This window comes from Polypterus senegalus, chromosome 7 (genome assembly GCF_016835505.1).
Source record: "Polypterus senegalus isolate Bchr_013 chromosome 7, ASM1683550v1, whole genome shotgun sequence".
NCBI lineage: Eukaryota > Metazoa > Chordata > Cladistia > Polypteriformes > Polypteridae > Polypterus > Polypterus senegalus.
The window spans coordinates 116,225,501-116,251,567 of NC_053160.1; the positions used below are offsets into that span (position 1 = coordinate 116,225,501).

The following is a 26,067-nucleotide window of genomic DNA, read 5'->3' on the forward strand; positions in this document are numbered from 1 at the left end:
TTTTTTCACAAGACCCTGGGATCGAGAAATCTAAGTCATAATAAAGGAAGGTAACTGAATGGCTGTCAGTGTCTGTCTTTCATCCAAACATAATAATACATTTTTCTCATTCAAACATAATAATATATTTTTCTCTCTTTATTATAGTATTGATCAATATATTTAAATGGTCTGTTCATGGTTGAAGCATAATGTGGCTGGATTTGGCACTGTTAGAAATTTACTAATTAATATTTTGATATGCCTTCTTTAATTTTTAAAATTATATTTGTTATAAATAGTGTTTAATACGTTTAATACATTTGTTATAAATTATAGATATTTTTAGAATTATAATTATGAAATATGACATTAACATTATATATACATCCATCCTCCAAGCTGCTATATCCTAACTACAGTGCGCAGCCGGCACTTCCGCCACACTGGGGTGTGGCCAGGATTGATTGCCGGGAAGCAGCTGGAGCCCATCCGGGTTCCCATTTAAGGGGCCGTCTCCCTCCAATCATTGACAAGAGTCGGGTGGAAGAGTGGCAACGTCTGGAGAAGGGAGGAGGCGGTAGGAAAAAGAGAGAAAGAAAGAGAGAAAGAAAGAAGAAGAAAGTGAAGGCATTGGATTGGCCAGGACTGAGGGGTATTGGAGTTGGTGAGCGGAACTGTAAATGAGAGAAATGGAGAATAAACATGTGCTTGTGGGTGACATTAACGTGTCTGCCTGTCTGTGTCCGGGGCAAGGTTCACAACATCTAGAGCTGGTTCAGTTACAGTGAAAACAACGTCACACAAACGGAGTTCAAAGAAATACTGGGTCAAATGTGATCAAGCACAAGTATCTCATGGAAATAAAAATCTAGTGATTGTTTGCATGATGCTTAACCTGTCTGAGATGCTTCCCTCTTGCTCTCCATCATATGGCCCTGCCCCTCTGCATGTGGACAGCTCTCTGCAGCAGCAGTTCTCAAACTGTGCTGAAGGAGACAGATAAAATAACTGAATAATGGAAGCATGATGGCCGATGCTAATAGTGTTGTGTTTTTAAATCTTTATTACATCAGTGTGCCTCTCCTTTCTTAACTTTTCCTAAATTGCTGCACACCAAATACCCATCTTGTTGAAAATCTGAAACTCTCTTCAGAAAATGTGATTGACGGTACTACATTTTTTTTTTTTACAGAAAAGACCCCCTATTACCACCACAAGCAAAACCATTGAACGTTGGTACCCAGGTGTGAATCGCTGTCTCACTTTTCCAGCTCGCACTTTACTGTATTTACATATTCTTTTTTATATTTTAACAAATTCTCTGTTTCTGTGTTCCTCCCTGCTCAGAATACAGTAACTCTTCATTTCAGTGCTGCATCAAAATGACAATTACTTAAAGACATAATAAAGTTCAAGTATTCTTTAAAGTTGTTATAGTTAGTATGAAAAGGGTGATCATGTACAATCAAGATTTTATATACAAAATGATTAACCCAACATTACATTGTCCTGCTTTGCCTGCTTAATATCAAAGTTCTGTTTACATTTATTCTGAGATGCATAATAGATACTAAGATATAAAAATTGGCATCTTAGGGTTGAGTAAATACAGTAATCACTTTACAATACATTAAACACGAATATTTCACTTACCTGGTATTTGGTGGATGATATTAATTTTGTCTGTTCAAGAAAAAAGCAAAAATATACTGTTAATACACAAAACAAACTGTAGCTTTTACTACTATTTAAGTTTAATTGTTTATACATATTAAAAGTATTTTGAACACAATTCAAATGTGTTTCAGGCACAGGGAAAATTAATTTGGGTCAAATTAAGTACATTGCTGCCATTGACGCATGTACAAGCATGGATAAGCATATCCTAAGTGACAACATTCTGGTTAATTAATTTATTGTATATTTCATATTTGAGTGCATATCCAATACTGGAGCACTAACATGACCACCAATTACCACAGCATATTTCAAGCTCTGACAACAAATCACACAGAAACAAAGTATTATGTGACAACTGCATATAAAGCAATATTCAATACACTGCATTACACAATATCTAGCTGTGATTTTGGAGAGTAACCCTGCAACTCAGTGTACTTGTAGTTATTTATGACAAATGCTGCTTGGAAGTTAAAAACTGTATCTGAATTGGATGCATGGTCTTGAATGCCATAATGTAGCACTTGCTATTAGTTTAACTTCATATTAAATCACAGACTATATTATGTCTGGATTTGCTTTGTGTCTTTTCAATTAACTGCAAATCATATTCTATGAGGAGTTTGTGCTCCTCTTTATGTATTTTCAAATACTTCATTTGCTCTTCTGTTTACTGTCTTTGTGATATTCAAGGCCATGTCTTCTGAATCAACAACATTGTCAGAGCTGCCTCCTCAATCCTATTATGCATACTCATATTTATTGTTGATAGGTCCATGTCAATAATGTTATTAGGAAATTTAGTATTGTGGTTGCTACTATATAAAGGCATGTGTGAAAAGAGAGTGCATTCTGCAACTTATGCAGCAACCTTAAAAGTTTTATCTTAACCATCTCTGGTCAGTCCATTAAGAAAATTAATGTTCAGATGCAGATTATGTTGCTCAGATGTCTAAATTGAAAGTTCAGCTTGGAAGGAACAACTGTAGTACATGCAGTACTGCAATCAGCCCCAGAGCTGGTATCTTGACTCTCAATGAATTAAAGACACTTGAATAGAGCAAAAGAGAAGCCAGCATCCACTGGCCTGTTAGCCCAGGTACTTCTGGTTATTTGCATTATCTTTGTTCTGTAAGGGTGAGACTATTTTAGATTGCCAAATTTGATTACTTTGAACTATAAGGTCACATAACAGTTGAAACTTTTTGCCATGGACTAAGAACAGATACTAACTTTACTATACCCCTTGCACAATGCTACTAGTACATTATGCCTTTGTCATCATCTCAGCCTCTATTTCAAGTTTTCATAATACTTTTCTTAAGGATTATTCCATTGGATTTAAAGAAGCAAGATTATAACAGAATATCAGGTAATCCTATATCCTAACTACAGGGTCACGGGGGTCTGCTGGAGCCAATCCCAGCCAACACAGGGCACAAGGCAGGAAACAAACCCCGGGCAGTGCGCCAGCCCACCACAGTGATTTATGTTTTCTGATAAAAAAAATAAATTTATTATGATGGAGAGTGGCGACATGTTGCACGTTGGACATAGATGTAAGAATTTCACTGTACCCTGTACGCATAATAATAATAATAATAAATTACATTTACCAATGAGTACCACCCTCCTGGATGATGCAATGGCAGCCATTATTGTGCCAGTACACTCACCACACTATAGTGAGGGGGTGAAAGAGATTCCCAATTACAGACAGGGATTATTAGGGGGCCAGAATAAATGTGGCCATGATGGGTTTTTTACCAGGATGCAAATACCTCTGCCAGCAGCAATCCTAGCTTTTCCTAGGTGGCCCCCCATCTAAAAACTGGACAGACCCAAACATGCTTAGCTTCTGGAGGATAACTTCAGGTCAAATGGCGGCGTGCTTACACGCTGCGGCTGTGTGCTCTCCAACTCAGAGTTTGGTATTTCCAGCCTGCCTGGATAAATACACCTATAGCCGGAAGGATATTTTATCTATTGGCTTACAGAGCGAGAGTTGCTCGACATCTGAGTTTGTCCATGTCCACAACATTCCAGACACTGGGCTCTCCGTGGATTACAATCCCAGATTCAAGGAGCCAGTGGCAGTGCAAAGAATATAAACAAAAGAGGGGGTGCTGAGGTGGCGTGCTAGTAAGGCTAAGGAAGCAGTTACATAAACCACCGCTTCCAAGCATTTTCTCCTGAAATGTGAGGTCTCTGGCGAACAAACTGGACTAGTGGAAGCTGCTGATTGCAACAGAAAAGATCATCAGGGACTGCTACATCCTGCTGATCACGGAGATGTGGTTGAATCCACTCATACCAGACATGGCTATCGAGATAGCAGGCTACACAGAACACCAGCAAGACAGGACAGAGAGCTCCGATAAGAAAAGTGAAGGGGGGCTGTGCATTTATATGAACAATAGCTGGTGCACGAACTCCACCATAGTCACCAGACACTGCTCTCCAGATGTGGAATTTATGACAATTAAATGCAGAACCATATACCTCCTCTGTGAATTCAGTGCCATACTGCTAACTGCTGTGTATATAGCACCAAATGCTAATGCTAGCTCGGCTCTGGGGCTTTTGTATGTCACTATCAGCAGTAAACAGAGCAAGTACCCTGAGGCTGTACACATCATTTCTGGGGACTTTAATCATGCAGATCTGAAAGCAGTTCTTCCCAAATTTCATCAACACATAAAGTGTGCAACCAGAGGAGTAAAAACACTGGACAAGCTGTACACAAACATCAGACAGGCCTATAGGGCTAAACCCCTAGCACACCTTGGCCAGTCTGATCACACGTCCCTGCTTCTGATCTCTGCATATACCGCTCTCAGGAAACAAGCTCCCAGTATGACCAGGACTGTCACCATATGGCCTGAGGAGGCCTCCCAACAGTTGCAGGACTGTTTCCAGAGAACTGACTGGGAGGTTTTCGATCACCAAGACTTGGAGAACCACAGTACGGCAGTCCTGGATTACATCAGGTTCTGCATGGACGTCACCAGGGACAGAAACATAAGGATTTATCCCAACAGGAAGCCCTGGATGACGAGGGATGTCCAGAGTCTACAGAAAGCCAGCAATACTGCTTTCAGGTTTGGTGATGGGGCTCTTTACAGTGTAGCCAGAGCAAACCTGAAGAGAGGCATCTGAGAGGCCAAGGCAGCATATAGAAGGAGGAAAGAGGACCGTCTGAGGAATAACAACACCAGGCAGGTGTGGCAGGATGTCCAGCACATCACCGGCTACAAATCTAGCAACTCCTTGGCCGCTGAGGGAGACGCTTCTCTGGCAAAGGAGCTGAACTTCTTTGCCTGCTTTGAGGCGACACCAACAGCAGCTCCATCACAGCCGTCTGTTCACAACAGCAACATACTCACGGTGGAAGAGTGTGAGGTGAGGCGGGTGATGAGGAAGGTGAACCCGAGGAAGGCTGCAAGACCCGACGGTGTGGCTGGACGGGTGCTGAAAGACTGTGCGGATCAACTGGTCGGAATCTTCACTCGGATTTTCAACCAGTCCCTGTCCCAGGCCACAGTCCCATCCTACCTCAAGTCATTGTTCCGCTGCCGAAAAAATCCATCACGAACAGTCTGAGTGATTTCCGCCCAGTGGCACTCACATCTGTCATCATGGAGTGCTTTGAGAAACTGGTGCAGAGTCATATCATCGCCTGCCTCCCAGCAGACCTGGACCCATTTCAGTTTGCTTACAAAGCAAAGAGATCCACGGAGGACACTGTGGCCACAGCCCTTCATGCTGACCTGACCCATTTAGAGCAGCAGGGGAGTTACGCCAGACTGTTTTTTGTGGACTTCAGCTTGGCGTTTAACACCATCCTCCCACAACAACTGTGTCCAAACACCCAGATTTGAGACTTCCGTCACTCACCTGCAGTTGGATACTGGACTTCCTGTCTGGTCACTCCCAGAGGGTCAGCCTGGGTTCCCACACATCCATTGCTCTCTGCCTCAACACCGGGATGCCGCAGGGTTGTGTGCTCAGCCCACTCCTCTACACCCTCTACACATATGACTGTGTCCCCACTCACCATAGCAACAAGATCCTAAAGTTTGTGGATGACATGACGGTGGTCAGACTCATCTTAGTGCAAATAGGGTGAGCTGGCATACAGGAATGAGGTGGAGTGGCTGTTAGAGTGGTGCAGAGTCAATAACCTGCTCCTCAACACCACAAAAACGAAGAAGCTTGTTATTGACTTTAGAAAAAACAAAACTGACATCCAGCCACTCATCATTGGTGGGGCCTGTGTAAAGAGGATACCAGTGTTCAGGTTCTGTGCATTGAGCTGAAGGATGACCTGACCTGGAGTGCCAACACCAAGGAGCTGCTGAATAAGGCGCAGCAGAGACTGTATTTTCTGATAATCCTCAGAAAGAACAATCTCCCCAAAAATCTGCTCCTTTGTTTTTATCACTGTTCCATTGAGAGTGTGTGTGATACAGCAGCTGCACTTCCTCAGAAAGGAAACCGCTCCACAGGGTCATCAGGACAGCAGAGAGAACAACTGGTTGTACCCTCCCCACTCTGGAACAAATCTACACCTCCCAATGCCGCAAAAAAAGCTATAGACATTTCACAGGATTCATCACATCCCGATCATTGCCTCTTCCAGCTTTTGCTATTGGGCAAGAGATACAGAGCAATGAAAACCAGGACAAACTGCCTTAAAAACAGCTTTTATCCAAAAGCAATCATGGCCCTGAACTCAGAATAAAACTGCTCCATATCATTCTCCCAATGTGCAGTACAGGCATTAAGTCAACCAGTGCAATTTGTATATATAACAAGTGCAATTTGTATATTTTGTAAAGTACTTTTATTACTATTCGGTTTGTTATTATTTTTGTCTTTTTAACTATTACGCCTCACACTGAGTCGATTGCACCATCAATTTCTTTGTTGCTTTGTAAAAGGTTACAATGACAATAACGATCTATCTATCTATCTATAACCTGTTCAGAAGTACCATCTATACTAATAAAAGGCAAAGTCAAACTCACTCACTCACTCACTCACTGACTCATCACTAATTCTCCAACTTCCCGTGTGGGTGGAAGGCTGAAATTTGGCAGGTTCATTCCTTACAGCTTCCTTACAAAAGTTGGGCAGGTTTTATATCGAAATTCTACGCGTAATGGTCATAACTGGAAGCAGTTTTTCTCCATTTACTGTAATGGAGATGAGCTTCAACGCCGTGGGGGCGGAATTTCGTGTGACATCATCACGCCTCCCACGTAATCACGCAGTACATAGAAAACCAGGAAGACCTCAAAAAAGCGCTTAAGAAAACATGCATTATATAATTGAGAAGGCAGCGAAACAATAAGAAGCGAAGCGAGTGACATATACAACCATATTCATGAGTTCTGCTACTTGAAACAAAGCACGATGTAAACCTACACTTTAAATTAAGTTCATAGACAGGCTGCGCTGGCGTTTGTAATTTAGTGCCTGCCCATATAAGGCCGTCCGTCAGCGCAATCCAATAGCAAACTGCCACGGGTAAATATTCACGGGTGAAGGACTGTGCTTATGGAGAGGAAGATGAGATGGTCAGGGTGGTGTTTGACACAAACTCAGCGAAACTGCGAGAGAAAGTTTTAAGTGCCAGGACTAAGGTAACATTAAATACAGCCATGGACATAGCACGAGATGGCACCAGCACAGCTGGGAACCTTCGATGCATGTACACCGAGTGGCTCACGTGAACTGACGCAGTGCACAGATAAAAAGCAACAGTTGCAAAGAGCGCTGAACAAAAACCGAATTACACAATTGAAAAGGCAGCAAAAATATGAAGCGTCTCATACATACAAGCATATTCATAAATCCAACTACTGCGGAAACAAAGCACACGTTGGAAAAAGTCAATGTCCCGCTAAAGGAAGACAGTGTAAAAACCCGTGCATGCAGTGTGTCAGGTCTCAGATAAAGAAGAAGACGAGCTGTTTATTGATGCAGTAAGAAACGAATCGATGAATGAAACCTGTCATCTTTACAACGATTGACAAACACGGAATGTAACTTGAACACAACACATCCTACAAATACGAACCTGATTGAAAGAAATAATGATAATCAAATCCTTGATGACAGCAACACTCACAAAACAAATACTGTATATTGACAGTCATGTTACGCTATTTTTATAATGTTCCTTTTTCTTTTTCTAGCTTTTTAACACACTACTTCTCCGCTGCGATACGCGGGTATATATATATGTATATATATATAACCCGATCTACATACTCGAATAATGGATACTTTATTCGCCATCAATGATTGTTTTGGTAAAGCCATACTCAGTGTATTCATTAGATGAACGGTAAAAAGTAAGAGCGAGGGAGGATGACTTATTGAGGCATGCAGGCTGTAGTGCGCCAACTCTATCTGAATTGCGCGATCACATTTGAAAAATATATCTTTTCAAGTTCTATTTAGTCCATATGTGTCAAACTCAAGGGCGCGGGCCACATCCGCCCGGCGTAATTATATCCGCCCGCGAGATCATTTTATATACTGTATTATTGTTATTAAAGCCCGGTATATGAAGCGCTGGTAACACAATAAACTACAGATCCCATAATGCAGCGCTTCAGCTGCCTTGCCGAACACTTACCGCGTTAATCAAGTCTACCTTATGATGCTGCAAGTTATTGCGAAGCTAGCTCACACGATGCTGAAGAGAAAAGTTGATTCTGAAAATAGAGCCTTTAAAACCGATGGGAGGCTGAGTATATGTTTACTGAACCCGTGTGTCTCATTTGTGGAGCTAATGTGGCTGTAATTACAGAATTTAATCTAAGACGGCACTATAAAACAAAACATCAGGGTAACCTGAAAGACCTGAATGCAATGCAGAAGATACAGAAAGCAGAAGAATTAAATAAGAATCTGACACTTCAGCGGACGCTTTTACCGTGCACAATCACAAAGTGATTTCAATTGAGCTGCTTTTATGGGAGACACAACCACTTGCCCCACTTTCCCTGTTGCCAAGTAATGTTAAACCAAGTCGTCACTACGGTGTTCCCAAATCGCACTTTGCTGATAAACTGAGCGCACTGAGTTTGCACGGCGCTTTGGTGACTTTGAAGAACAAAAAGTCCGTCTACATGCGGCTCGAACCTTGTGCATGTTTGGTAGCACATATCTGTGTGAGAAGCTCTTCTCAGTGATAAAGACTAACAAAACAGCACACAGGAGTCGCCTCACTGATGAGCACCTGCAATCCATCCTGAGAATCTTCACAACACAGAACCTCACACCAAACAGAAACGAACCTGTGCCAAAAAAGATGCCAGGCGTCCAGCTCTAAAATGACATATGAGCAAAGACAACTGAATGATTTGATTTGTTATTGCTGAAAGGAACACATTTTATTTATATTTCCAGGTTTTGTTATGCAGCATGTTCATATTTGAATTTGTATAATTTTGACAGGATATATTTTTATGGAGAGCAAAATCTTTTGGGATATTTAAAATCTAAGTTTATTTTTATATATAAAATTACATAAGAGTAAAGAAATTTGAATGTTTGTTCTTTTAATGTTTACTTTATTTCTAACTTGTATAATTTAGACAGGATATATTTTTATGGAGAGCAAAATATTATAAGTTGTTTAAGGTTTGAGTTGATTTATTCAGGAATAATATTCCTGTCTGTTTTACCATTCCTACCAAAGATATTTCTGTCGACTAAATAAAAATTCCTTCTATTTAAAATTTAAATAGAACTTGAACAAATACGATAGTTCATAATATCCACGCAGACTTGCACGTAAGAGCGGGTGTCATCCGTTTTAACAAACAGCGTATTGCACTGATACGAAATAGCTGTGTGTGTATATATGTAGATATGTATGTATATGTATATATATGTTTATATATGTGTGTGTGTATGTATATATATATATATTGTCACACACGTGTGCATGGGAAGCAGCTGAAGGGCTTAGACAATACTGTTTATACATCTGCCCAGGGGGGGGCGGGGTACGCTGACGCTCTTTCTGAGTTCTCTGCAGGTCTTACCCGGGAAATCCCACCAGGAGCCGCCATTTCCAGGAAGGACACACCACCTCCGGTTCCGCCCCAAGAATGAGGTCACTTCCGGTTCCGCCCCAAGGGTGATGTCACTTCCAGTTCCGGCCCAGAGGACGACATCATTTCCGCCCTCTGAGCTATAAAGCTCACTGCCTTTGCTTAGGCAGGCAGTTCTGTCTTGGACTCTGTTGTGTAAACAACTGTTTTGAAATGTCTCAAATTCTATTGCAGCCGGGAAACCGCATTAAACGGGTGGCTGCCCCAAACCTTTTCACGCCTCTGGTCTCCAGTTATTACAGTGGCGTAGTCGGCAGGATGGTGTCCCCGAAGAACCGGGACACGGACCTTCAAGGAACCAGGTGGGTGAGTACCGGGGCCGAGTTTCGGGGCAGGGAGTGCGCCGGAGGGTCAGGAAGGACGCGGTGCAGGCTCTGCTCCACGAGCATAACCCGGGCTACCAACCCATCTCGTGGAGAAGGTAGAGGGGACCCACAGGCGTGGGCTGGCTTCTGGGGAAAACACACGAGTGGCTCAGTATGCTCTTCTGGGTAGGAAAGCCGAGCCCATCGGGACCAAGGTCCCTGTTAACGATGGGCTGTCCCCAGGCCGGCAGGTAAAGAATATAATAGACTGGGAGTTTAACCCAACGAAAGGCCTGTCAGAGCAGGCTATGGATCTCTGGCAACAGGTGGGTGAGTGGCTACGGCCATTTGATTTGACCCCCTTGCAAATAGTGCAGCAAGTGGCCTGTTTTTTGCTGCTACAGCGAATACCCCAGGAATTTGCCCAGCCGGCCTGGGGAGAATTCCATTCCCTGGACGAGCTGCTACAGCTCTTGCAACCCCAGAGGCCGGCTGTGAAACCCGGGAGGGCAGACCAGCCGCTCTGTGGACTACCCGGGAGTTATGTCCTACAAAAGCAGTCCCTTCCACGCAATCCAGAGCCTGTTCCGAAGTCGCCGGGCCGTCTGGCTTGCGACCTGTCGGGGAACAAGGCGGACCGTAGGGGACAATGGCGGGGTTGTTTGTGTGCCCTTAGCAATCCCTGGCGGATAAACATACGGGAGAGCTTATTATTAATGGACATATGGTAACAGCGCTGTTTGATTCCGGCAGTAACGTGTCTGTCGTTGCTCGCCGTTTTGTTCTACCGCAACAATGGATTAAAAAAAAGACCAGTCTAAAATGTATACACGGAGATATCCGCCGCATAATACCGCCCGGTGTTACGTATGTCTCGGAGGAACCCTTCGGCGGCTTACCGTAGCGGTACACCCGGATCCTCCGTTTCCCGTAATCCTCGGGCGGGACTGGTCTGACAGTAACCGCGGTAGTTTAGAAAGCATTCCCCGAAAAGCTTTTGGCCTCGTTATAGATGATAAAGACTCATCTCAAGCTGCTTCCACACCGTGTAATCAGCCGACAGGGAGTGGGGCGGTAGGCCAAGAGAGTGACGAAGATACTCCCGGACCGTCGCGGGCTACTACGCATCCACTAGCGCCCGGCAGCGAGGAGGATTCTCCGCCCTTGAGGTCAGACCGGACCCGCTCTCTGAGTTGCACTTTCAGTTTAGAGCGACTCCGGCTTCTTTCAAGAGAGAACAGTGGAATGACGACTCTCTGAAGCACGACATAGTGACTGACCCGGGGGTGATCGTCCGTGAGCGACCCTACAGACTCCCGGAGGCAAAGAAAGTAGAAGTGGAACTGGAAATCAAGCGAATGCTGGCACTAGGAGTGATCGAGGAAAGTAGTAGTCCCTGGTCCAGCCCCATCGTCTTGATTGCTAAGCCTGACGGCAGTTGGAGGTTTTGCAATGACTTCCGTCGGCTCAACCAAGTTTCCCGATTTGATGCTTATCCCATGCCTCGCGTGGACGACCTCCTCGAGACTGGGACCAGCCAAATTCTTGACTACACTTGACATGACAAAGGGGTACTGGCAGGTTCCTTTAACGGAGTCCGCGAAGGAAAAAACCTGTTTAGCACTCCTAGCGGACACTGGCAGTATCGTGTCCTTCCATTCGGGTTACACGGGCGCCTGCGACTTTTCAGCGCCTGGTGGACAAAGTGCTCCGCCCCATAACTCGCTCTGTGCTGCCTATCTGGATGACGTTGTCATCTATTCCAGCACCTGGAAGGAGCACATACAGCAGGTCACAGCAGTATTACGGACATTGGGAGAGGCCGGGCTCCGCATCAACCCCAAGAAATGTTACTTCGGGTTGAGAGAAGCCAAATATTTGGGCTACCTAGTGGGCGGGTACTGTGAGGCCACAGTGTTCCAAGTTGCAAGCCATAATGGCCTGGCCCCGTCCGCAAACCAAGCGGCAAGTCCAATCCTTTCTCGGTTTGGCCGGGTACTACCGCCGGTTTGTGCCTCGCTTCTCCGAGAGCGGCGCCTTGACCGACTTGACAAAGAAAAGAGCTCCTAATACGGTGGTATGGTCTGATAAAGCGGGGGCTGCATTCAGTGACTTAAAAAGGGCTCTGACTTCAGCACCTATCTTAATCTCCCCTAACTTCTCTCCCTTTTGTCCTCCAGACGGACGCCGGACACAGGCTTGGGAGCCGTGTTGAGCCAAAGCGCCGACGGTGTTGAACACCCGTTATGTACCTGAGCGGAAACTGTTGGACCGGGAGACCAGGTACGCGGGCGGTGGAGAAGGAGGCTTTGGCGATCAAATGGGCGGTGACGCAGCTGCAGTACTACCTCTTGGGTCGCGTGTTCACTCTGGTGACGGATCATGCGCCTTTAAAGTGGATGGCCCTTCACAGGGAGTCGAATCCGCGGGTCACGAGGTGGTTTCTTGACCTGCAGCAGTACAAATATACGCCGCTCATCGACAGGGGTCCCTTCATGCCAACGCCGATGCCCTCTCCCGGCCCACGACCTCTCGGTGCTGGTCGCCCACCCGACGGGTCTGGGCTGAGGGGGGAGTCTTGTCACACACGTGCATGGGAAGCAGCTGAAGGGCTTAGACAATACTGTTTATACATCTGCCCAGGGGGGGGGCGGGGTACGCTGACGCTCTTTCTGAGTTCTCTGCAGGTCTTACCCGGAAATCCCACCAGGAGCCGCCATTTCCAGGAAGGACACACCACCTCCGGTTCCGCCCCAAGAATGAGGTCACTTCGGTTCCGCCCCAAGGGTGATGTCACTTCCAGTTCCGCCCAGAGGACGACATCATTTCCGCCTCTGAGCTATAAAGCTCACTGCCTTTGCTTAGGCAGGCAGTTCTGTCTTGGACTCTGTTGTGTAAACAACTGTTTTGAAATGTCTCAAATTCTATTGCAGCCGGGAAACCGCATTAAACGGGTGGCTGCCCCAAACCTTTTCACGCCTCTGGTCTCCAGTTATTACAATATATATGTATTTGTGTGTATATATGTGTGTGTATGTATGTATGTGTGTATGTATATGTATGTGTATATGTATAGATATGTATATATATATATATATGTTTGTGTGTGTGTGTGTAAATATATATATATATATATATATATATATATATATATATATATGACAGCAACACTCATCACTCACAACAGTGACAAAACAATTACATTGACAATCATGTTACGCTATTTTCAAAATGTTTCCTTTTCTTTTTCATTGCTTCTTTAACACACTACTTCTCCGCTGCGAAGTGTGGGTATTTTGCTAGTTAATTTAATAAAATGGGTCTAGGGAACCTTTAATAGTATAACCGATGTAGGTTGTTTACTGTTTTGCAAAAAACATAAAGGCACATGTGTAAGTCCTATTGGACATTACTAATTCAAGCTTTTTTTTTCTCAGATTTTTTTGGGCAGCACAGAATTTACCACTGGTGCCCCAGAGCTCCTCCCATCCTTCCCGCAAACCCATTCATGTTAAGTTAATTGGCGACTCCAAATTAGGTCTAAGTGACTGAGTTTGGGAGTTATGGAGTTTGCCCCATGCAGAGTAACAGACAGGAAGAATAATAAGAGACTGAAAATGTTTTTGGATAACAGAGTTAGCTTATTTGTAGCCATGGTCCCAAACTACTTTAAATAAGTTCTTGCACAGAATTTCTTCATTATATGTTTGATAAGCATTGTAAGGATCATATGAGGAATTTTCCCCACCTCCAATTTTCTGTAGCCTGAATGAGCACAATTGTGTCTGCTATCAGCACATGGTTTGCATTAGTGTCACGCATTCATATGGCATATATCCAGACCAAATCTCCTTCAAATCTACTTTTTAATACATGGTGCAAATGAGTATATACAAAATAGAAAAAACTGTGGTAAGCTGGGTACCTTCGGCTATGAAAATTCCTAATGCAACAGCACCTAACTCTTTATTTTTTTCAGTAATTGGTGCAGTGCTGCAGAAGGGCTAATGAAGTGGAACTTAAAATGTGCTTGAAATGTGATTATTATTAGTATCCGCCAAAGAGCTGATAAAAAGTGATAATTTGAATTCTTATTTATTCTTTGAATTGTCTTGTTATTGTTAATGTGTTATTCAGTTTGACAGCTTTATTATTATTGTACTATATAGTTCCCCAAAATCTGCAATTGAGAATTGTGAACTTTTATGTCAACCTACAAATGATTTGTTGCTTGATGATTTTAATATTCATGTAGATTCTTTTAACTGTCCCCTTCCTGCTGATTTTCTGTTTGCATTAAAATTTTATGGTTTCACATAACATCATCTTCCCCATCCTTGCTAAAGTTCATATAATTCATTTGGTTCATTTTAATATTTCTGTTCAGTTGAACAACCAGAAAATCAATCAGTGTATTGATTTGCTATTTATTTTATAATTAAATCAGAATCTTGCAGATTTTGCTTCTATTGTAAATAGAATTTATAATGCTGTTCCTTAAATACCCACAACAGAGTTGGTGACTCTATTATAAGTGTTAATCTGTTGAATTGGATGTTTTAGCACTGGTTAAACTCTGGACCATTTCTTTATATCATGATGCACTCTGGTATATCAAAGAATTGTGTGCTATGAAAATGCCAGACTTTCACCTGGAGCACATTTTTGAAAGAACTGGTTTATCTGAACATGCTCAAGCCTATGAGGATCATCTTATTAAATATAAAGAATCTCTTGTGTAGACCAGAGTATTTATGCATTGATCATGTACTTTTGGTGTAGAGAAATTCTAGAATTTCTTTTTGGCACAAATTATTGCACTCCCAAAATACTATTTCATCATACTGTTGTTGTTAACTTTTATATTTTTTCCAATTACTATGATTCTCCAAGACCATAAATCTCTCTCTCTCTCTCTCTGTCTGTTCCAATCCTGGATGTGTTTCTCCAGATATTCTAGTTCTGATTCTGATTTTCTTTTAGTAGATGGCAGGCCATTTGCTGAGGTGATTTGTCTGCTTATTCACTGGACCAGATTTCCATCAACACGGTTTCAGTTTGCCTTTCTTCACTTATTCTGCTTTTAACTCTTCATCTGTTCTACATTTCCTTAAAATTTTCAATTTTTCTGTTTTAGCTGACATTTTACAACATAGATAGATAGATAGATAGATAGATAGATAGATAGATATTTACCTCGAGTGGGAAATTTGGCTCTCTACAGAAGCACATTAAATACATTATTGCATAAATAGGTACATAAATAAATGTACACACACTTTTGTCTGAACACACACTGCAATGACTATGAAGCAAGAAAATTAAAAAGAAATAAAACTTCTGACTTGGTGAGACGTAGATGTATTGCTATTAGTATAAAGGAGGCCCATCTTAACACACTGAATAATTTATTGGCCAAACGTACTCGTTGTTAATGTGTCAGGGGGAGGATGTACTGCATTGTTTATAATGGCACTCAGTTTGTTATGACCACCAGGGGGTCTAGAGTGCATCCTATAAATCATCCTGCCATTTTAATTAGCTTATTGATTTGGCGGACAACTCTTGAAATGATGTTACCAGCACAGCACAGCATAAAAATTGCACTGCACATCATAGAGTTATAGAACATGTTAAGAATGTCAGTCCATGCTCTGCCATTTCTTACATAGTTCCTTTGTTTTCCAACACCAGTTCAACCTGTAAATAATATTTACCCCAAGTACTTGTAGGAGTGGAGAACCTCTACATCCATTCCTTAAATAGTGATCAGATATGGGGACTCTTTGGTGCCACAAAAGTCAATAACCTTTTCCTTGGTTTTACTGATGTTAAATTGCAGACAGTTCTCTTTGCAACAAGAAACAAAGTTCTCCACCTGATTCCTAGACTTTTCTTATTCCCCTTATCAACACACCCCATATGTGCAGAATCATCTAAGAATTTCGGCAAGTGACATTACCTCATGTTATATTTATAGTTGAGGAGTACTGAGTAAAGTACTGTGTTGCTCACATCCGTATCAGAAACACAGTCTTTGAGCCTCACAAACTGTGGTCTACCCGAAAGATAGTTCATTATCCAGAACAACATAGGCTTATTCACCTGCATATCTCTGAGCTTACCCCTTAGCACAGATGGGTGGATGGTATTGAAATAACTGGAGAAATACAAAAATATATTCCTCACTGATCTGCCAGCTTTGTCCAGGTGAGAATATGCCTTGTGGAGCAGATACTGTAGATAATTGAATCCTCCACTCCAATCTTTGTCCATTAGGCAAACTGCAGTGGATCCAGGTGTTCTACCACAAGAGGACTCGTATGGTCCAGGACCAGTCTCTCAAACATTTACAGGATGTGAGGCATAAGTGTCACTGGTCTGTGGTTATGATATGAAGAGGTGCCTGCCTTCTTTGTTAATCAACAACTTCTTATACATTTCAGCTGTAACAATCTCTTCGAAAAATGATGAGTCAGGTTTCCATGCTAAATCTATTACCGCAGTGGCATTTATAAAAATCAGAAACTATTTGCTTTATGCTGCTGATATTGGACTTCTCATTGTTCATATTCTCTTTGTTCTGGCTTTTATAAATTCCTCACTATCTTTAACTCAAAAATCTTTTCTCTTTAGGAATTATGGAGACTGTCTATTCATTATTGCAGTCTTACCTAACTAACAGATTCCAGTTTGTTCATTTGAAAAAGTATTAACTATGGTGTTCCTCAGGGGTTCCTACTAGGTCCTTTGCTTTTCACTGTGTATGTTTTTCCTCTAGGGTAGTTTATACATCATTATGGTGTCAGCATTCATTGCTTTGCAGACAATACTCAATTATACATTTACAAAACCTTCCAAAGCACTTCCTCCATCTTTTTTTATTTTTTGTCTTCATGACATTAAAATTGGAGGACATAACGCTGTCTTAACCTCCACTGCAAGAAATTTGAAATTCTTCCTATATGTTCAAAATCCACTTTATTAAAATCTGGTAGTGTCTGTATCTGCATAGATGGTTTTCCAGTGTCACTTTATACACAGGTTAAAATGCAGGTGTGATTTTGACAGTACTTTTGAATCTCATATTAATTCTATACTTCCAAATTTCTTATTATCATCTAAGTAACATTTCGTGGTTATTTTTGTATATTTAAACTGAAAGATTGATTCATGCATTTATTAATTCAAGACAAATTTGTTTTATGACTATTTAGATGAATAATATAACAATCTCAAATCCAGTTAATTCAATTCAGGATAGTGGGAAGCAACACTCAGCACAAAACTGGAAACACCCCTGGACAGGACAGGATGCCATTGTATTGCTGAGCCACATTTAGAAATATGCTGTGTAAAATCAAGTTGAAGTGAATATGCATTCCTTTTATGCATTGCAAAATATTTTTCAACATATTCATGCATTATTCACTATAAAAATGAATTCATGCAACATTTCTATTAACTTGACAAATATTAAGAAAGCAGGTTTACCATATAAAGACTCATCATCTGTTCCTTTGGGAAGAATGCTTTCTCGAAGCTGCATTTTCCTAAAAAAAAAACAAAAAAAAGTTATGCAAAATAGTATCTAAACTAATCAATAACTAATCTCTCTATATATAAAATCCAATGTCTGTCTGTCTGTCTGCTTTCACGAGCGAACTACTTAACGGATTTAGATTGGGTTTTTTTCTATAATTTGTTTGAACATTCCAGTTGATTTTGTGACTTCTCTCATCTCACTATGTACCATAGTTTGCTTGCAGGAGCAATTTATTTGTGCTAATCCAAGACAGAGGCTGCGGGCCAAGGGTAGGGTGAAGCGTGATGTTAAGAGTGGGGAGCCAAGAGGGGACCTCCTTACTCACGTGCCAGCCTCTGTTCGAGTCAGTCTACCCGTCGCCACGTTTTGGAGCGTACCTTGCCTCCACTTATTTAGTGATACCTGTTTGTTTATTGATTTTTAAAGTTTGTCCTGTTTCAATACTATACGGGCAGAGTATTATTTCAATGTCATTATACACAGTGACTTGCATCCCCTTCTCCTACAGAACATAATTATAATCTTGGCTTTTTAAAGCCCCTCATAAGCAGTAAGTGTGGCAGTTATGAGCAGTGAGCTTGTTGGTGCATAACTGGCTGTGGGTTACTATGCTCCTCTTGTCTTTCAGAATTATTAGTTATGTGATGCATGGTGCCCTTTACTTGACCTCTCGACTCTCCGGAATATTTTAGAATGATCCAGCCGTCAACAGTTTTCTTTTTTTTTTACTTTGACATATAAGGACCCTGTTGCTTTCACAACAGTTTCTGGTGTCTTTGGTGACCTAGTAACATGATTTATGCATGCACACTGTCATCTATTTCAGACGCTCTTATTTAACATTATGAATCTTTACAGAACTGCTAACTCTAGAAGTAATATTAAACTGGATTTAATCCAGGGATATTTTACATTTCCTAAACATCATAAATTATATAGGGCTGCACCAAGTATTGAAACAAGAAGCGTCATACTTTGCAACAGTGAACTTTGATAGCTGTTGGTGCCAGCCTGCAGAAATGGGGCTTTCTAATATGTCCTTAGCACCTTGCGCCATGCTTTTGAAGCTGATTTCACAACAGGAGATATTTTATATTTTTTCATGTAATAAACAAAGGTATTCTGCATGAGCTCCTGAAATCCCTTTAAAGTAAACTGCATGCCATTATCAGACACAATAGGTTAAATTGCTAGCTAGGGGCTAGAAGTGACAAGACATAATAGAAATATCACTTTGTGACATTCCTCCCCAGTGTCAGTATGGAAAGCCAGCAGCCACTAAGTATACAGCTAAGTAACTAAGATGTGGTTTAAGAGGATCATTACAGTAATAGAAAGTAGGCAGGGAGACCAGTAGTAGGGCAGACTGGCTTTTATGAGTTTTCAGTACAGTATTGGCTATACAGAAAACACATCAGCATCCTACTTAATAATGGAGGGAAAAAGCAGAGGAATCTGTCTAAAGTTTTCAAAACACCTTACTCTATAAATACATTTACTTGCTGATGTTATAGCTATAATTAGGACAGGGCTATCAAGAAGGTTGACCAATGTAGTAGTTACAGTAATTTAGTGTTGAAAAGCTAATGTCACAGAAAAATATTTGTGGTAATTTGGGCCTGGTTTTTCTTAGTTATAATTGTTTCATCCACACATGACATTTGCAGTTAGTAGGTACAGTAATTCATGTAAATTACCTCTTACTCTTTAGGAGATGGATCTCAAGCTGCTACCCAATAACTTGAATTTTTTTTTTGTTTTTATTTTTATCTACTTAACAACTGTGCTATTTAACTCTACCAGAGATTTTTTTTATCATTTACATTGCAGGTACACAGTGGTCCAGCAACACTCTGGCTGTTGCCATGGAGTACGCACTACTCTTTTGACCATTACATATAGAGCAGTGGGGCTTCAGTCATCAGGTACCCTTTATGACTAATGCTGTAAATTCAACGCTAAACTAGGAAGATATTTAGGAGGCCATATGCTGCAAGTGTACATCAGAAAATTTTAAAACAGTACAAGGAAAATACTGAATATACTAAAAAGAGTCTTTGTTCTTCCTTAATTAAACTGGCCCTTAAATTAATCTTTCATTACATACATTTTCCACATATTATGTCAGCAGTTACACATGCAGAAGCTTACCTGCACAAATCATAGGAAAACTGCATTATATCCTTTTGTATTCATCCTTATATACCCAAAATGTTAAATGCATGAGGGTGGACACTGGCAGCAACATGCTTAAAGCCTTAACTCTACCACAGAATTGAATTTATATTCCTGGCAGCATGGTGGAAATGCCTTCACAATGAACAGAAACGTGAACAACTTAAAAATACAGGAGAATTTAATTACATGCAATACTGAACATCTTTAAATTAAAAAGCTACTTTAGTGACACTCCTTTTTAATTTCTGATTCATAAACTTTGCTTTTCTCATTAATTTTGCCTAATTATATTTAACTTACTAGTAAAAAACATGGACTCACAATTCAGCTGATGCAATAAAAGAGCAATAGTATCTTTTTGTAGTTGGCTGTGAAAATGTAAACTGGCAGTTAATTAAATATTATAAATCATATTACTAGCATGCATAATGAGAACCATTTTAAGGAGGTCACTGTGTGTATTGTAAAGCACAATATTTTATTTCTTAGTATACATATTACAACAGCTAAATAAAAAATATTGGAACGTGTATCTACACCAGTAACCCTTGGAGTACACTTCAGGTTCTCTAGTCCTATGATTTTTGAGTTTATTTTGCCTTAAATTGTTATAATATAAACAGAGAACAAATAGTCCAAGGTGGCACTGTGGCAGTGATGCTACCTCGCAGTAAGGAGACCATGGTTCATGTTCTGGGTCCTCTATGTGTGGAGTTTACATGTTCTCTCTGTGTCTGCATGGAATTTTCTCTGGGTGCTCCGGTTTCCTCTCACAGTCCAAGGACATGCAGGTTAGAAAATGATTAACTGTCAACATAGTCTATCATGTGTACTGTACCATTGATATTTTTGATTAAATAAACTGAATGGACAAACAATCCATATGGATTAATTAGGTTAAATTGCTGATATAACTCAATTAATAATCTCTATTTTGATCTCTTAACCTGGGCTACCAATTCATTGAGTTAAAGTATCTTTAGAAAATGGTCATTTCTGCTGTCAACACTTGTCATAGGGTGTCTTCTGAAATTGTCTTTATGTTTCCTGCCAGCTAAATCTCCATTTTTACCTGTCCAACCTATCCCTGATTGTCCAAAGCCACCACTCCCATGTCAAAGAAATTGTTCAAACTGAACAATGCACTGCATGAACAAATGATCTATCTATCATTGGTATGGAAAAGTTTTTAAGTTGAAATTAAAAAAAAAAGTTTTAAAATTTAAATTTTGCCTTGAATGTCAATGGAGGTTACAGTTTATTTTAGAATTCATCTACTGTATCCATTTTCTAACCTGCTTATCTGCTTCAGGATCACACTTGATAAAGTAAATTAAAATATGTTTAATAAGCTATAGAGCAAATAAAATGTTATCTGTATTTTTGAAGAGCCATAAAATTTTAAATAATCATTTACACTTGTCAATTACATGATAAATACAATATTTATAGTGTGATGAAGTACCTCTGTGTGGAACTCTTACCTGCAATAGAATGCCAAAATAATGTTCTTTATTAAAATAATAGCTTTTATTAAACAAGAAAATTAATACATGGAAGGGGAAAACAGTGGGAGAATACAAAGGAACAAATGAATAAAAAGGAAATCATTTCATCCATAGTTACAAATGTCCAGATCCAGTCTATTAATAGTGTGCATGAACCCATTGTTCAAAATATAAGCAAACAACTGATCTTCAGTCCTTCTATCTGGCCACACTAAATTCCTGGCATTTTGAACCGTTGTCACATTTTCTCTTGACTCTAAGTGTAGAGACTCTCTGGTCAAGGGTTCGTTTTATGCTCAGTAGATGGCTTTTTTTAGTACAGGCTACAAAACCACTTGCAGTGTCAGGGCGAGTTCCTTCCCAGAGCTCCCTGTAGCAACCCCTAAGTCCAAATACTTATTAAAAAGACCACGTAACATTTGTGTTTCTGTCTTCTCCAATACCTTAGGGTCCCTTGGTAAATCGCTTCCAGGACATTCTCTCACAAATGGCTATCCATTTTAAGTGCCTATGGATCTCCCTCTTTTGAATAGGACTGCCCTCTTGTTGCCAGCAACCCATATTACCTCCACCACAACTTCTTAAACAACATTGCTTAGGGGTTGAATACCTGCACTATTCCCAATATAAACAACTCCTCTAGATTACTCCAGATCTGTGCATTATCAGTTTTCCATGTCCTTTTGCTTTTACCACTGGACCAGCCAGCACAATGTCACAATTTTTGGTATTTGCTTATCATGGAAACTTAAACTAAATTTTAGTCTAGAGTTAAAATTGGGTTACTGAATATGTACATGGTCTGTCTACCTTATATAATTTTTAGATGATCTTTAGCCTAGTGAACCATGTCATTGTATATTTCAAATTTTGAGGCCACTTTGAATACCAACTACCTCTGCTGTCTAAGAAAGGTGAGTCATTTAACTGTGAACTCTAAATTTATTTCAATTTTTAACATATGTTCTTCTGATTTGGTGTGGATATTTCAATGGTAATATCAAAATCAGAATAAATCAAATTCTAAAACGAAGTAGTAAAATAAACAATAAAATTAACAAGCAAGTACTGAGGAAAGCTGAGCATATTCTCTAAGATACTGTAGAACTTACCTACTAAAATTACAATTGTACTTGTTGCCACCAGGTCACAGGCTCAGGGTTTTGAAGCAAAAAAAGCTATGCCCAGCGCTGATTTGCTATCATTGGTGCAAATTATTAGTCAAGTCTTAATTTTGGTTTAAATTTATATATGTAATATGAAAGATCTAATGCTATACCATAAGCATTATGTTCACTGCGGCATTTTACTTGTTGTGCACAATTTATGCTTGATGGTCTAGTTCTTCTGCAGTGGGCTGGTGCCCTGCCCAGGGTTTGTTTCCTGCCTTGCGCCCTGTGTTGGCTAGGATTGGCTCCAGCAGACCCCCTTGACCCTGTCGTTAGGATATAGCAGGTTTGAGGATGGATGTATATATAATTTTAATGTCATATATAATATCTATAATTTATAACAAATGGGTTGGATACTGGATGTTCTAGTTCTTGTTGATGCATTTTTATTGTTACATGATAGTCAGTAAGTTACTTTCTAACCTACTTAAGTCCTGAACAGGGTAATGCTAGCATAGGGCACAAGGCAGGAATAACCCTGGACAGGGTGTTAGTCCATTGTAGGGTGAATACACAAACTCGGGTCAATTTAGAATCACCAGTTCACCTAATCTGCATGTCTTTGGACAGTGGGAGGAAAATGGACAGCCTGCAGGAAATCTATGTGGACAAGGGGAGAACATGCAAACTCCATGGAGGGAGGACCAGGATGCAAACCCTGGTCTCCTTACTGCAAGGCAGCAGCATTACCACTGCACCACCGTGCTGCCCATTACATCATAGTCTCTTTGCAAAACCTCCTTACATACCAAATTTCCTTCTTCAGAAATAATCAAACACATATTTCCCCAATTTTAAGATTAGTTAATTTCCTCATTTTTTTATATAATTTAGTCCATTGTTTGACTAGCACAGTGCCTACTGCATAAACTACGAATACAGAAAGTGTAAAGATGGTGAGCAGTTCAGTGCGGTTATGCTTTCTAATTCAATGTAAACCATATCCTTTCTTTATTATGATTTACCACTGTGCACAGAACACCTAGTTTTTTTTATCTACATGTAATTTGTTTTCAATATTCAGGAATTGGAGGAGGGGATGAACTTTTAGTAATAGGTATTGGTTCCATTTTACTTCCTTTCCAAGTAAATATTTTATTAAAAGGCGTGACCATGAGCTCTTTGTTTTATATTTCTTGCTTTTCCACAAGAGTTTGCTTCTTGCATTTGGCTTCCTTTCTTGTACTGTTTGTTAATATACAGATGTTTGCTAATTCTGATTAAACTATGGTCCTCAGGACAAATATTAAAAAGCCAGATACTCTTCCAAGTAGAGCACAATACCTGCTGTGCTAAATCCATCCCTCTTTGCATTTGCTCTTTTTGCCAGTCACTGAACTTCTCCAGTGCTTCATCCACCGTAATTGAATTTCTCTTGACTCTCTCCTGTAGTGCCACGAGTTGGTCCAGTCCAAAGGGCTGTCGTGGTATGAACGTGTCATAGGTTGATGTCAAACTGTCTCTTCCTTTGACTATAGAAACAAACAGAAAGTGTCTTGAAAGAGTATCTGTGTAATTTGTACATTTGGCTTTATTTTCTTTGTAGCAACAATGCCCACATCTTTTTTAGCTGTACCTAAGTTAGAAATTTTAAATTATTAATAAACCAACATAAAGCTAGAATCCACACATAAAATTTGTTTAATGTATTATTTCATTTAAAAGATCAACAATCAACAGATTTTTCACTAACTTGATGCCTGTCTCATTATCGTAATTAGTTTTAACCGCCTAAACAATCAATTAGTTAAAATGTACAATATTTTCTAGAGCTCCTTTCACAAGGCACTTTGCAAAACATACATGATTACAATTCAAAGGAACACATTTATGGCTGAGTTAGAGAAAATCAGTATCGCTATCTATTTGTAGTATGCAGGTTATGTAAAGAATTGCATTACATCAAAAAGAAAGATTTCTTATTCCAAGTTGTATACTCAAGAATCTTGCATTACACTTACTTATCACTGAAATGTCACAGAAGTATTCTTCCGTCTTTTGATTCACCAAAACTACTTAGGTATTAACTTTCATGAATCTAACGAATCATTAAATCTTCTAAAGCACTAGCATATATTCTCTAAATGCATATCAGTGACTCCTATAAACAATACTAGCACAGCCTGTCAGCAATGTTGGATCACCTAATACAATGTACTTTAATTTAATAAATCTCAGTAAAATTGCTCAGTTCAAATATAAATGCACTCTTCAATTACACCCGGGGGAGTAAATGCGAACATTAATTTTATTTTAATTCTTTTCATTTTTATTACTATTTAATTTAATATTGTTTCTTTGTATCAGTATACTGCTGCTGGATTATGTGAATTTCCCCTTGGGATTAATAAAGTATCTATCTATCTATCTATCTATCTATCTATCTAAATAGTGCATGTCACTTTAGCTCTGGTTCTGCGGGAAAATATTCCTTTAACATGTGTAAACCAGTTATATTTTATGATTTTTAAAATACACAGCTACCGTTCTAAAATGTTTTGATCAGCACTTGGGCAGTGATTATCATCCAAGGACAGTTATCTGAGATTCACCATAGGACAGTTATCAGAGCCTCCGTAGTAGTTTGTTCATTTGTGATAAGCACAGTTAGACTGATAGCTAACTTGAATTGCTAAGGTAGAGACCGGAGAATGATAGGCTTGGAATATATTAATTCATAACATTCTTTTGAGGTTATGCATAAATTAACATCAAATCATTTTCAGATTCTCACTCTAATAATACACTGCTCACAAAAATTAAAGGAACACTTTAAAGAAACACATTAGATACATCAGATCTCAATATGAAGTTGGATATCTATACAAATAACGACAGGGCAATGTCTTAGGAACAAAAGGATGCCAAGTCTTTTAATGGAAATAAAAGTTTTCTGCCTACAGAGGGCTCAATTGTGTAGACACCCTAAAATCAGAGTGAAATGAAGATGTGGCAGGCTAGTCCATTTTTTCAAAAACTTAATTTCTGCTACTCAAAATGCTTTTCAGTATCTTGTGTGGCCCCCACGAGCTTGTATGCATGCTTGACAACGTCAGGGCATGCTCCTAATGAGACGACGGATGGTGTCTTGTGGCATTTCCTCCCAGATCTGTATGAGGGCATCCCTGAGCTGTTGTACAGTCTGAGGAGCAACCTGGTGGCGCCTAATAGACCGAAACATAATGTCCAACAGATGTTCTATTGGGTTTAAGTCAGGGGATCGTGAAGGCCATTCAATTGTTTCAATTCCTTCATCCTCCAGGTACTGCCTGCATACTCTTGCCACATGAGGCCGGGCATTGTCGTGCATTAGGAGGAAACCAGGACCTATTGCACCAGCGTAGGGTCTGACAATGGGTCCAAGGATTTCATCCTAATACCTAATGGCAGTCAAGATGCCGTTGTCTAGCCTGTAGAGGTCTGTGAGTCGCTCCATGGATATGCCTCCAAGATCATCACTGACCAACCACCAAACCAGTCATGCTAAACGATGTTACAGGCAGCATAATATTCTCCACGGCTTCTCCTGACCCTTTCACATCTTTCACATATACTCAGGGT

General features: G+C 40.3%; 1 protein-coding gene and 1 long non-coding RNA gene across 2 annotated transcripts in view; both read right to left on the reverse strand.

Annotated features, from left to right (window-relative positions):
• LOC120532799 overlaps positions 1-17,655 on the reverse strand; it is a 36,133-nt gene extending 18,478 nt beyond the window's left edge. Inside the window, exons 1-2 of the long non-coding RNA XR_005634373.1 lie at positions 17,597-17,655; positions 1,636-1,665 (exon numbers count right to left, since the gene is read on the reverse strand). This is a non-coding gene — a long non-coding RNA (uncharacterized LOC120532799). The remainder of the gene's footprint in view (positions 1-1,635; positions 1,666-17,596) is intronic.
• Positions 17,656-19,898: 2,243 nt separating this feature from the next.
• The window catches only part of LOC120532063 (B-cell scaffold protein with ankyrin repeats-like), a 213,612-nt gene continuing 207,443 nt past the window's right edge, over positions 19,899-26,067 (reverse strand). Inside the window, exons 11-12 of the mRNA XM_039757970.1 lie at positions 23,791-23,978; positions 19,899-19,985 (exon numbers count right to left, since the gene is read on the reverse strand). Of these exons, the coding sequence (XP_039613904.1) occupies positions 19,899-19,985; positions 23,791-23,978 (275 nt within the window). The remainder of the gene's footprint in view (positions 19,986-23,790; positions 23,979-26,067) is intronic.